Source organism: Drosophila sulfurigaster, chromosome 3, assembly GCF_023558435.1.
Source record: "Drosophila sulfurigaster albostrigata strain 15112-1811.04 chromosome 3, ASM2355843v2, whole genome shotgun sequence".
In the NCBI taxonomy this organism is placed as follows: Eukaryota; Metazoa; Arthropoda; class Insecta; order Diptera; family Drosophilidae; genus Drosophila; species Drosophila sulfurigaster.
Genome location: NC_084883.1, coordinates 33,917,638 through 33,931,082, shown reverse-complemented (window position 1 = coordinate 33,931,082; position 13,445 = coordinate 33,917,638). Strand labels below are relative to the sequence as shown.

Here is a 13,445-nt window from a genome sequence, read left to right as displayed (position 1 = left end):
TTGGATAATAATTACAATATTTTTTTTGCTCACTTATTTTATAATCTAAATCTGTATGTGTAGTACATATGTAGATGCATTTAGATTAGACTTTCAAAAGTCTTCATCGACTCTTAGCAAATTTTATACTAAGAAATATGTATGTAAATTTTGTTTAACCAATCTTAAGCCAAGATTTTTGAGTTTGGCGATTTACTATTGAAGAGTATTTTGCTGTGCGGCTTTTAGAATTTCTTAAGCTCAGTTGCTGCTGCAATCGCAGGCTGACTAAGAACCTAATGCCCAGCCATATAGCTCGTGCCTGAAACCAAAAACGAATTCGAATCTGAATCGGAATCGCAGCCCAAAAACTTTTGGGCCATGACTTGTATTTAATTATGAGACAGAGAGAGAGACGAGAGGAAAAAGCTTGTGTGCCTTGTGTGGAGTAAAAGTCATTTATTTTGTTTAGATTTGTTGTCTGATTTGTCAGACAGTTGTTGTTAACCCTTTTAATTAAAAGAAGAGAAAACATAAAAATTAAATAACAACAGACACACACAAGAACAACATCTTTGGCTACTTTTTTTTTCTCTCACTCTCTGCTTGATGCCCTAGGGCCTATTTGCCCAGTACTGCCTACTTTTTAATTGTGCAGCTGCTTGGTGCAGGGCCAAGAGGAGAAAAGTGGAGAGTGGAGAGAAGCGAGCTTCAAGCTGACATAGGTGCCTAAAGTGGGCGTTGTTTTGGTGCCTCAAACGTTGTAATTGTTGTTGGCTGGGATGATGCAGCTGATTTGGCTTCGTCTGCATTGTCGGATATTTATGGCTCGTGCCAACTGTCGTCTCTTGTTACCTGCCCATACATAAATCGCTCTTACAACAACACAGCACAAAAAAAAAGCTGCCTGTCTGTAATTTATCAAAGCATCTCGAACAACTCAACTCCAACTCAACTCCGACTGCCAACTCAAGTCAGCTTCAACTTCAAATCGAACTCAACTTGTCTAGACTTCAGTCTTCAAATAAAAAAAAAAAAAAAAAAGTCGCGCCATTTGGAAAATTTATGAAATTATCTCCACAGAGAAGTGCTACTGGAAATTTGTTTAAACTGATTTTTATGTTCGTCGAGCTGACAGCTGACCATTCTCATTTGCATTCCCATTCACCAGAGCTGACCCAGAGCTCAGCTTTTGTCTCTATGAATTTTAGTTTCTATTGAATTTCAAATGATTTTGATTTACTTTTCGGCTTTGCAATGTCAGCTTATTCTCTGTTTCTGTTTCTGATTTTTTTTGGCAAAGCACGCGTTGTTCACTTACTTTGCAGGTGTTCCTCGCTTGCAATTTATTCTCTTTATGATTCTCGTATTGTCTTCGGGCCACATTCTGAGCTTTTGCTGACAGCAAACAGTTCCATTTTTCCATTTCAATTTCAATTTGAATTTTCATGCGCCGGCGCCCACGCTATAACCATTTAATGTCTTTGTCTGGCTAACTGTGTCAGCAATTAGTTATGGTCTTTATTTATGGCCACTATTTGTTTGTTAAATCAATTCCATTAACACAGCATGTATGGGTAAATACAATGTTGCACTCAATTCAATTGGTTTTCAAAATGCCCACAACTTATATGATGGCTGCTAAAACTAACATCATATACTAGTACGCTGAACTTGAATCTAAAACAGTATTTTTCAATTAACATTAATAAGTAATTGAATTTAGATGAAGATAATAAATATGGGATTGAAAAAACTTTTTAATGACATAATTAAAAGTAATTTTTGGATTTCCTTTTCAAGGAGTAATTTACAATTATTGAAAAGTGAATACATCTTAAATTATTGGAGTTTGAAAAATAATATAATAGCATACAAAAAAAACATGATAATTTGTGTGTTTCGGGTTTTATATTCTTTCTTCTACATCAAATGTGGATTAAGCTGAATTTACAATTCTAAAGCTTGATAAAATAAATTTATTTATTTTACAGAAATACAGAAGTTGAAAAATGCATTGGTTCTTTTACACTATTTATATTATTCTCATTGTATCTTTTTACATATTTTAGAGAAATGGAAATAGTACTTAATAAATAATTTAATGATTATTAAGAATAAACTTCAATTTCAAAAATTTCAAATTTATTCACACTATTTACTAAGAACTAAATATAATTACTTAAAAGAAAATCTACAATTATTAGATATTACTTGATTCATATATTGAAAAAGTTCTGCAAATTCATTATCAATATTACACTCAATAATGTAATTTAAACTAAAGAGACGATAAACAAGCTTTACGCTTGTAGCTTCCTTATTGATAATTTGAGCATGTTTAATAAGCCATTAATCGATGATAGACACTCGGCTACTTACTAAACGATTCCCCTAGCGAACTGAAGTGTCATTGACACTCACGTGAGCACACGACAACAATATAAGTGCTAATAACTAGACGCTTAAATGCCGCACTTCACACACACGTCAACAACCACAGCAACAACAACCGCAAGAGCAACAACTATAACAACAACAGCAATAGCAATAGCAATGACTTTATAACAAAGAGATCACTAAACATTAGTCATCTCGCAGTCTCTCTTGAGTGACGCCAAAAAAGAAAAAAAAAAAAACTACAATAAACTTATCGCGCCTATAAAATCAATCAATATTTTTGCTGTTCCGTTGTGGTTGCTGCTGCTGTTGTTAACAAAAGTATGAAAAAAATAATAATAATAATAAACTGTAGCTGCAAAAGGAGTTCAGTTTCCGCACATGGGGCAAGCGATTTGACCGATCGACCGATCGAATGAGTCACTCGGTCAATTTATGAATTGTTTTTTTTATTTTTTGGGCGGCAAGTGGTCAAAACTCAAGAACGAACCAAACCCAAACTGAATGCCATAAATAAACGAAAAAACCAAAATATATATTGAAATAATTGTTGTTGTATTTGTGTTGGGCTTAGAGAGTTTTGCGCCTTCCTGTCCACAGTTTATTTGCCCATTTTGCTGTTTATACAATAAATCTACCTGGAGCCTATTGACTGTGTCTGTGTGCCCCAACATCTAATAAAGTGAAGCCAAACAAAGATCTGCGATGACTTCGTCGACAGACAGACAGACACTTCTCCTCTTCGCCCACTGTCTGCTCTAGAGCAGAGAGATCTCTACTTGATCTCTCGGTACCTGCAGCCAGTCATGAGTCATCTTCACGTTGGCTAAAGTCAATAGCGTTTCTTGCCAACAATTTGAAGCTTGATATGATTAGCAAGTTGTTGCGATTCCCATTCCAATTCTCAATCCCAATCCCGATCTCCACATTCAGGTAGAGTTCTGTAGTCAAAACAAAAGCAAAAAAAGCAGAACATTGCAGCGACCCTGAGCCCTTTTTTTTTGCCAATGTCTTTTGACTGCGAACTTCAGCTTCATTCGTTTATTCCGCACTCACAACAAACAAGTAAGAAATCTGCTGTCGAGTGTGCTTGACTGTGGGATACCTGCTACCTATTTTGAATATAAGCAAAAAAGTTCTTAAAATATACCAAATTAAAATACCGCAATAATACAAAAACAATGCGGTATTGGATATAAAATATACGAAATTATACTAAATGATAAGTTTGGTATATTAATATATTACTACATATAAAATATTATATAACAGATTTAATAAAGACGACAAAATCGACTCTAGCTTCAAAATTTTATGGATTTGTGGGGGCAAAAGTGGGCGAGGACAAAATTTGAAACGAACTTGATTTGCGTACAAACGTAACAAGTATATCTCTATCTCTTATAGGCTCTAAGATATAGGCGTTCTTATGGACAAACAGATAGGCAGACATGGCTAGATCGTCTCGGCTGTCGTTACTAACCGAGAATATATATATCTTATAGGGTGGAAGATGTTTTCTTCTGCCTGTTACATAAATTTCTTGGAGGCACAAAGTTACCTTTCTAACCTATGTGTATCGGGTATAACAAATAACGAATCGTGCCCATCCGCGAACCTCAGTCGTCTGCTGTCTGTCCGCCTCTGTGTCCAATAGTCTTCGGGGTCTACAGTCTGGCTGGCAAATGAGTCATCGCAGAGGGCGCTTGGCTTTTGTCGCTGTCAGCAGCATCGGCTTACAGAGGCAACCCAATTTTATTTTATTTTTTTTTTGCTTTTTGCGGCTTCTTCTTGGCTTGGGTTTTTAATGCGAAACTTATGTTGCTGTTGCATTCTTGTTTTGCTGTAAGTTAAATACGACTGATCTTTAGTCAGAAATTCGACAAATTATGAGCTCAATTGCCTTGCGGTTGCACATATTAATTTTTTATCGTTGTTAAATTTCTTAATTAAATTGTCTATAAATTCGCTGAATTATAACTCTGAGTATCTTCTCGTCTCCCTCTCCCACAGTCAATGAATTGATACGCTTCTTAAGTACAGCAATTACTTTGGCACTCGTCGTGTAATTAAATTATATTATACACTCATGATTTTCTTGGCTTTTAATGGAAACTATAAAAAATCACAGATAATAAACAAAGCGAAAAAAAAATTAAATGAATTGCTTAGAGTTCTCTCGTGGTCTGGCAATTGGTCAACTTGTTTACACTTGTGGCCAGCTAACAAAAAAAAAAAATAATAAGAAATAAAACCAAAAAGCAATTGACAAACAGTCAACGATTTGTTGGCAGCTGAGCCCAAGAAGTTGACATCCTTGGCACAGGTATCGTTTTCAGCTGGTTTCAAAATTAAATATTGACAAATACGCCGCGACGGGCAGTCGATCAATGTGCTTCAATTGAAATAGTTTCTTCGGATTGAATTATGTATGATATGTTCCAACGATTGAAGGTTACCATTATATCTTTTTCTCTTGTTTTATAATTATTTCCACAATTAAATCGAATCTAATTTTTCATATTGAACTAGAAGTGCAAACTTTAAAGGCGACAGACATTTTGCAGTTTTAGCCATACCCATATATTTATAGCTAGTTGCACAAATTGTAAACTGTAATCAAAGGCAAAATATGCACAAGCACATGCCGCAGTGGACAAGTTGCCCCATAGCCATGATCCAAAGTGTTTGGCAATATTTTTCGAAAGAACCGCCCCATTGCCTCGCCCACTTGGCGCTTTTAGCGCTGGTTTGTTTACGCATACCCTCGAAGAATAGAAACTGCGAAGGGGTATATTAAATACAAGAGAGTAATAAAGTCATATTAAGCAAAATGTGTAGCGTATCTTCTAGTTCATCATTCCCTTCCACAACCCAGTTGTGTTTGTGATTTGTTTTTAGCTTTTATAGTGGCAACAACAGCGGCACAGTGTTAGCATTTCACACCTCCGATTCATTGAAAAATCTATTGAAATATATTTTGAGTTTGTGCATAAAATTCGCTGAATCTGGCCATTCATGTGCGAGACACAAACGAACTGGAAAAAATCTGTAAAAATAAATGTGTGCGAGAGTGTGTTTGAATATCAACGCCAAAAGAGTAAACGTAGCGTGAGCGAATCTTATGCCAGAAAATTTAATTTGACAGACAGCAAAGTGCAGAAATTGAAATTGCACCATGAATCTATCAACAGCTACGCAATAAAATCTAAAAATAATTACAAAATGCAATGAATAGAAGCCCTTAATAGCAATAAGACTTTTATTAAAAATTTAATTTTGAGAAGAAAAAGAATTTTGTTAAATAAATTGTAAAGAATTATGTACCTTGTAAATTTAATTATGGTCAAAAGTATTTTGTATTTAAATTATCTTTCATTTCTTTTAGAGTCGCCATAGTTAAATTAACATATTGATACATTACTACTACATTATAAATACACCATAAAATAAAAAATATATAGCCAAAGCTACGAAAATCCAAAGTAAATTTAAATTAAAATATGCTATTAAAAAATATTTTTAAACGTGTTCCTTTTTTATTAATTTGTACATTGAAATACATAAAATATGTACTTGAATGTCTATTCAAATGCAGTTTTTTAACTTAACTTGTTTGCTCAGTAAAATTTTAAATTATGTCTAATAATAACGACCCCATTAATAAAAGACATCTTTGAAAATAATATTAAAATAACGAGTTCTAAGTTTAACGCACTTTACAAATACCATTTTTTTGCATAAACATAAAAGAAACATAACAATTTTGTGCACATCAAGTAAAGGTGCATTTTTATTAAGTAGAGTGTACTTATATGTGGATATAAGTATTAAAGACAACATAAATGCTTAAATGTTTATGTTGCCAGCACTAAAAATCGCGTCTTAAGTTGACGCCAAATCTCAAATTGGGCATATTGCCAAATGGCCAATTCGTGCAATGTTTATTTATAGTCCGTGGAGGGAAATTAAACGGCTATTTAATTTGTTTACCAGTTGATTGGCTGGTTGCTTTTAATTGAGAGAAGCTAATGAAAAATTAATGCGGCACTTTCGACAAAAAAAAAACACACACCATGACGTAAAATCACGCTGACAAATAAACTCAATTTGACACACTTTATTTTATTTTGTTTTCGGGTTGAATTCAGTCAACTCCGCCCACAGAGTGACCCATGAGTGTATGTGAATGAATAAGCTCTCAAGAAATTTGTTCATTTTGTTCAAGTTACAATGAAAACATTTAATCAATCCCTGTACTCGCACACAACGCGTATCTCACTCTCCCTTTGAGAGTTCTCCGAATTTTGAAACATGTTCCAAACTGCGCCGATGGCCTTGTCTCGTTAATCAGCTGGTTGTTTGATGATCGCTGCTCTAACCACAAAGTGGGGGCGTCTCCAGGCGGAAGTCTTCCCTGACTGTCCCTGACTGGGCCTTTTGTTGATGCCACTGTGCGTGTGTGTCCCATGCGTCGTATGAGTGATATATGTGACATTTGTGACGCTCGCGCGATGATGCGACTGCTTTCTTCGCTCGCCAAGGGTTGCCCCCACCTTTTGTTCAATATTTCACAATGTGTCAGCCGTAAGTAGGCTTCACTTAGTGTGGTCAGTGAAAGTGGGTCATGCGAGACTCTTAAAACTCTGTTGGGGTAGGTGAAGCCAACTACTTAAAGTAACTTTACAGATTAATAGAGCTAGCTAAAGTGATGACTGTAATGCGCTTTACTGCGCATTGCTGCTTAACATTTACTGCCGTTGCCTCATCGAGTCCACTTCGAAGTGACTTGCTCAAGCACCAATACGTTATCGCCTCTCAAGATCCACACACGGCTCTTCAGTTAGCAGTCTCCCATCTATCAGCAGAGAACTCTCAGAGAATCGCAATCGAAATCAGAAATCAGAATCACACTCATTCCATGTCGCTTTTACGACTCGCAACTGTATTGTTTTTGCCCTGTCAATAATGTGTAAGGATAATTTTAAAGTGAAGAACAGTGACTGGGTTGCTTGTGCCCGGTTTTTATCGCCGCAATCTTTTGCGGCCGTCCGTTGTCCGTCGTCCGCCGTCTTGCTTTGCATGCGAGGCAATTTATTAATTATGCATAAATGGTAAATCCGCTGGGGAGCCATTTACTCAGTGCTGCTTGGAGTATGTCGGAAAGTTCAAAAAGCAATCAACGACAGCGTTTCGAGTGCCGACAGCCAACAGTTCTGCAGTTGCATTTGCCATTTCTGCTGTGTGTTTGGGGGAAGCTCTGCGATTCTTGACTGTACAGTTATATACACAATAAAGCAGGCAGAAGGCGGCGGCGCTGACCAGATCTGTTTATGGCCATCTCTTGGTGTTTTTTTCTTTTTTTTTTTTGGGTTTAAGCTGACAAATACAATTCGAGTGTTGCCGCGTTAAATTGATTTACCTTAAATGGCAGTCGAGTCTTTTGTCATTTCACTTCGATGTGAGCTTCTTTGAATTTCGATGTCAGATTTCCTTTGCTTCCATTTCATTTCAGCAGAAACAATTTTAATTTGCACGCCTCGTCGACTTGGGTCATAATAGGATTCTTTTGCTCCTCGATCGATTTTTATAGATTTCTGCCCCATAAATTATACGAAAAGTGTCTAGTCTGCATCCTCTGTCTGCCAAAAACCAAAAGAACCAAAAACAAAAAAAAAAAATATCATAATAATGAGAGAAACCTTTTGCGCGTCAAAAAGAATAAAAATAAAGCAAACTACACTGCTATATAATGCCAGCGGGCCATTCTTTAGGCTATGCCAGCCAAAGAGGTTCACCACCATTACCATCACCATCATCATCAACAGCAAACAGCAAACAGCAGAGAAACACCAGAGAGCTACCTGCTGTCTGCCCGTCCACATTTATCTAAACTGCCCAAAACGATCCTCAGACCGTAGCCCATGTGTTCTTAAGTGGCTCCGGCACTGCCTTCGTTTCTCGGTTAGGAACTCGGCCTATGTTCTATCGTATCGAACACCCTAACACCATTTTTCAGTTTTCGTAAAGTTTTAAATTTCTTGGAAATAAAAGCCTGGCCATTAGTTTTCGTCCTTTTTCACCTCCCTCCAACTCTAACCATCTTCCATCTTTGCGTTGCTCTACGCTCGGTTGCCTTTTTGTTTTCCTTTTCTTTCTATTCTTTAGATGCAGGACAGGCAAAATTTTAGATACATATACTTGTGCGTATGCGTTTATGTCTGGATCAGTGTGTGTGCGTGTGTATTGTGTGTATTTCAGTGCAAAGCGAGCTCTAAAGAAAATCTAAGACTCGTCACGCCTGCATCGTTTTTCGACAATACTCTTCTTGAGGTTGGGTATGCAGAGTTTATAATGAAGTTTGAGTTGGGTATAGATTTAACGTTGATCAATGAGACTTGGCAAATATATTCTAATACTTTTATATGCCGAGTTCTATAGATTTTCCATATATGCTCTTAAAAAAGTACTAAATTTTATCATTTAGCAAAAGCAACTTCTTAATGAAATAATACATTTTAAGAAATTTCGAGTACTTCCATATATATTATTTGCTTTTATATGATTTTAATTCTCTAAACTTAATTATTTATTATTTTAAATTTACTATCTAATTTGTTGAGTTCTCCAATAATTAAATCTTCGACTTATATTTTGTATACCACTCACAGGAATATTTATTTATAATTGCTCTGAAACAAACATTTTATTCATCACATTTAATTTAATTATTATTTCCATATAATTTTACACACTTTCCTAGTAATTAAATATTCGATTCCCTTATATCGCTACGCCTTATAATAATATTTTTTTATAATTGCTCTCAAATATGTTTTAAGTAGCATTTTATTCATCATATTTCTTTGTAATGAGCACATTATTTAAATATGTTCAATGTTCTCGTACAAGTACGAATATAATCTTTGTTCCATCGCTTTATATTGTTCTCGCTTACAACAAAGTATTTAATTTCCTAAGAAATTATATAGATTGTAAATATTATATATGTATTTTATATCATGTGAAATTCAATAAATTACAAACCTGTCCATTTTATTTCATACAAAATAACATAAATTGTGGATGTAATCTCATTGTCTACTTTATTACTTATGCAGACTGGAAGCTTAACAGAAAAGAATAGATTTCAAGAAATGCATTAAGTTAACGACATTATTATTTCAAGTTTACTTCAGCAGTCTCTAATAACTCAATCAATATGAATCGTAAGTGTATTCAAACGTCGACTATTTGAACGTTCGTTACGCTGGTTATCGTCTCTCGGCTAGCTCAACGTAACCGTCGTCGTCATCGTCGTCGTTTACTCTGCTCGGCTCGGCTCAGCTCAGCTCGGTTCGGTTGTCTGTTTGTCTGCATTTTGGGCTTCACTTGTCCCTCATACGCCTCGTAGTTGTTGTTGTTGTTGTAGTTGCTGCAGTTGCTGTTGTTGTCGTAGTTGTAGTTGTTGTAGTTGTTGGTATTGCCTGTGATACGAAACCGTGCAGGTGTCCAATATTTTCTTTTATACAGCGTCATTGGGTTTAAGAGTAATACATACAAACAAACACACAAATACACACATACATATGTATACATACGCAGTATATGCAGGCAAAACAAAACTAGTTCTAGATTTACAGCGGCTGCTTCGACGTCGTCTACCGTCCGCTTCGCCCCCCCTTTAGCACCATCATCGAGAACCATCAACAACAAGCAGCAAGTGGAACCATCGCTTTATTTCGCCCATATTTTCGATTCGATTGCGTATAACAAGTTTAGCTGCCTCGTTCCCGATGCCCCTTGATCAGCTCTCCCCCGCCCTCTTCCACTTTCCGAACCGATCCCACTCGGTTCTTTAAGTTTATAAAGTGCTTTGCATCCATGCAACGTTTGCTGTCTGTCTTTCTACTTCCCCCCGCTCTCTTCGCCTAATGCTTTGGGTTTTTAATTTTTGTTTTGATTCTTCGTTTTTGTGCTTGTTTCATTGTGATTTTGATTAATATTTTATACATGCGGTTGAGGTTGAGGTTGAGGAGATACCATGCGGTGCCTTCGTCGTCGTCGTCGTCTCTTCGTTCTCTGCCTGTCTGTCCCATGTAATTACCCAAATTTGGCGTCACTTGCCGTTAAAGGTTTTGGATTAGACAAAATGGACTGCAACGGTATATTGGACTTACATTTTATTTATGGACTGCCCCACCAAACAAGGCAATCTATAAGGGGGGAAGGGACAATTCTAACGTTACAATTCATAGCTTAGTTAAAGAACTGCGATCTTCATGTACAATTTCGACTGTTTGAAACATTGTATTCTCGGCCAGAAGTTCACTTTCCTCTTCCAACTGTCGCTCAAAGGGATAACCGAAGGGCAATTCATCCCAGCTGCTAACTCCGTTGCTAAGGTCACAGATCAGTTCTTGCTCCTGCCTGGCTTTGAAGTTATAAGGCGTGGCAATCACAAAGAGACGCATTGCCAGCGGCTGCTTCATGCCACCTTGGGGCAGCAACAAACGGCGAGGAAAGCCACAACTCGGTATTGTAATATTCAGCGGGAAATCAAACTCATCCCTCTCAGCCAAGCGCACATACTGATAAAGTTCAGTGAAGCTGAGATGATCGCCAACAGTGCCGGCAAAGTCAACCGATTCCCTGATAATCGTATTGTTGCCCGCATGCAGCACAGTCAAAAAGGCGTCCAACTGATAGAAAGGTTCCTCGTGCAAATCTCCTCCAGCTGTGGTCAGAAATGTACGCAATATTATCGACTGCGTCTTGTTGCTCTCCAGCTGAAAGTTGATTGTGAATGGCTGATGTTGCAAGCGCTGGCGACGCACTTGCAACGTTTGTGGCCACACAAATTGATTGTCAACGTAAAAGTGTCGCGTATGCAGCAGATTGCTAATGTCAAAGTCAACCAGCTCTTCGTAGGTAATCAGCGGACTCACTTGCACTTGCAGCAAACGCATTTCAGTGGGTTTAATTTGCTGACTATAATCCGGTTGAAAGGCAGCGCGATAATCTCTATAAAGACGCAATATGCGATCGGCAAAAATATAAAATTTGTGATCTCCCAGCATTGTGTGCAGATCCAAGAGTTGTTGCGGCTCATTGGGAAACTTAAAAGGCAATTGCAGTTGATTCAGATCATAAGGAAAGAGTTCAGTCAAACCGATTTGCCAATTTTGACCGTGACTTAGTTCAATTGTGCTGCCATTTGATAGTTGATAAGATCCTGTTGTCAGTGCTTCCTCAACTTTGAACTCCCATTTCTTCAGCTGCTCCGCAATGTCTTCACTTTCATCTCCATAACGTTGATACAGCCAAGTGCAAGTTGTAGAGGTCTTAAACTTTTCACTTTCAAGCATTCTTCTGTAATCCTTTCCCTGCCCATAGCGTTCCAGTTTGTAGCGTGCCACAAGTTGACTCAGCTGCCAATACCACCAATCTCGAAGACGTTCAGTTTCCTGTGGTTCCTCTAGCAACGTTGTAGCCATGTTGATGGAATACCAATAAGCATGCCAGCCAGGATCCTCAGTTAGCAGCGCGAGTCCTTTGGTTTCCTTGCTCGGCTTCAAGCTTAGAATTTCCACCTCGGACATGGCTTCTGTCCATTTGCTCGTATTGCGCAGCTCTCCAGCCAAGTTGAGTGGCAACAAAAGCTTTGATTTCTGCAATTTTGATTCAGTTTCATTCTCCCACACTTGATTAGCAAAATTGAAACTAATCGCTGTGTGCACAAGCTGCTCATCGTAATAAGGAGCAGGGAGCAGCTCATAGATCTTGGGCACAATCAACGCACGGTAATCGTCTCTCTTCATCAGTGTCTGCATCAGCGCATAGAGAAAGAGTCCAGGATTCACAAAGATCCGAGCCCAGCAAATATTCTGCCTCAGCGTACTCCATTCCCGTGTGTTGTAGAAGAAGTGAAACAGTCCCAATGTCTGCTGATAATGCTCCGGCTGTTGGGGATTGTAGTAAACATCGCGTGGCAGCAAGCGTCCAGTGCTCACCAGCTGATAAAACTGCACCATGTGATCATTGTAATGCTGTAAAGAGAAACAAATCTTTTAGTTGATTATTCTTTGATCTATCACAAATTTACTTACCACATATTGCGACTTGTCTGTGACGATTTGTTGCCCCAACCCCAGCCACTGTTCGTGCAGCAAAGGTTCGTGGAGATGATGCAATATTTCCAGCAAAAAGCGCTGCTTGTTCAAGAAGTAATGATTAACTAAGACAGCAAATAATTAGTTAGGATATTATCATTCACAATTTAGATCATTTTTACCTATATTTCCCGGGAATAATGACACATTGTGATGAAGCTGCAGCAAAAAACTGATAAGTAGCAGAAAGTAACCAAAACGCATAGCACTTGTTAATCTTTCACAGCTTCAGAACAAACTGAGCTGTGGAATTGCTGAGCAAATATTTTCGGGCTGTATTGCGAATGCAGCGTCATAATCTAAATGAACTATTGAACTTGATTTGGAGCACTTGGGGGCTCAATTTTGGGCTCGTCACTTGCGTTCAAGGCCAATTCAGTTTGTTGTACTTTGCCTTCTTATTTGAAATATAGGTGACTAACAATCTATATAGAGATCTAATAGGTGAACCTATATTTAAAATAGCATTTTATTATTTTGCTTATACAAAGAATAATTCAAATTTCCCTTTATATTAAAACCAATTGTCTTTTATGGCAATGAAAAGAAATTAATATAATTGGGTTACATATATCGTTACTCAAAAATTGAAATTTAGTTGAAATATATATTCTAAGCTCTTGGAAGTCGAATTCAATATGTCAAACTATTTATGAGTCAATAATAATGACAATACAATCTATAATAACAACTTTTCCATTTGATAATAATAATAACATAATATAAAACAAATGAACAATGATAATTTAGCAGAAATACAACCAAATTCTTAAATACAATCAGAGCTTTAAATACAATCTAATTGGCATTTATTCTCTTTTCAAGCTGATCCCGATTTATTTGTTAGAGCATCTAAGCTAGTTTTCTTATCTCCCTGACAGCTGATAACAAAGC

The 13,445-nt window shown here is 37.2% G+C and overlaps 1 protein-coding gene across 1 annotated transcript; it reads right to left on the bottom strand.

Moving 5' to 3' along the window:
• Window positions 1-10,250: 10,250 nt before the first annotated feature.
• Window positions 10,251-12,775, bottom strand: LOC133844534 (larval serum protein 1 alpha chain). The gene is made up of 3 exons (XM_062278584.1): window positions 12,674-12,775; window positions 12,489-12,616; window positions 10,251-12,428 (listed from the first exon to the last, which is right to left on the bottom strand). The coding sequence occupies exons 1-3, from the start codon at window positions 12,753-12,755 to the stop codon at window positions 10,632-10,634; spliced, it is 2,007 nt and encodes a 668-aa protein (XP_062134568.1). The 5' UTR covers window positions 12,756-12,775; the 3' UTR covers window positions 10,251-10,631.
• Window positions 12,776-13,445: the final 670 nt, after the last annotated feature.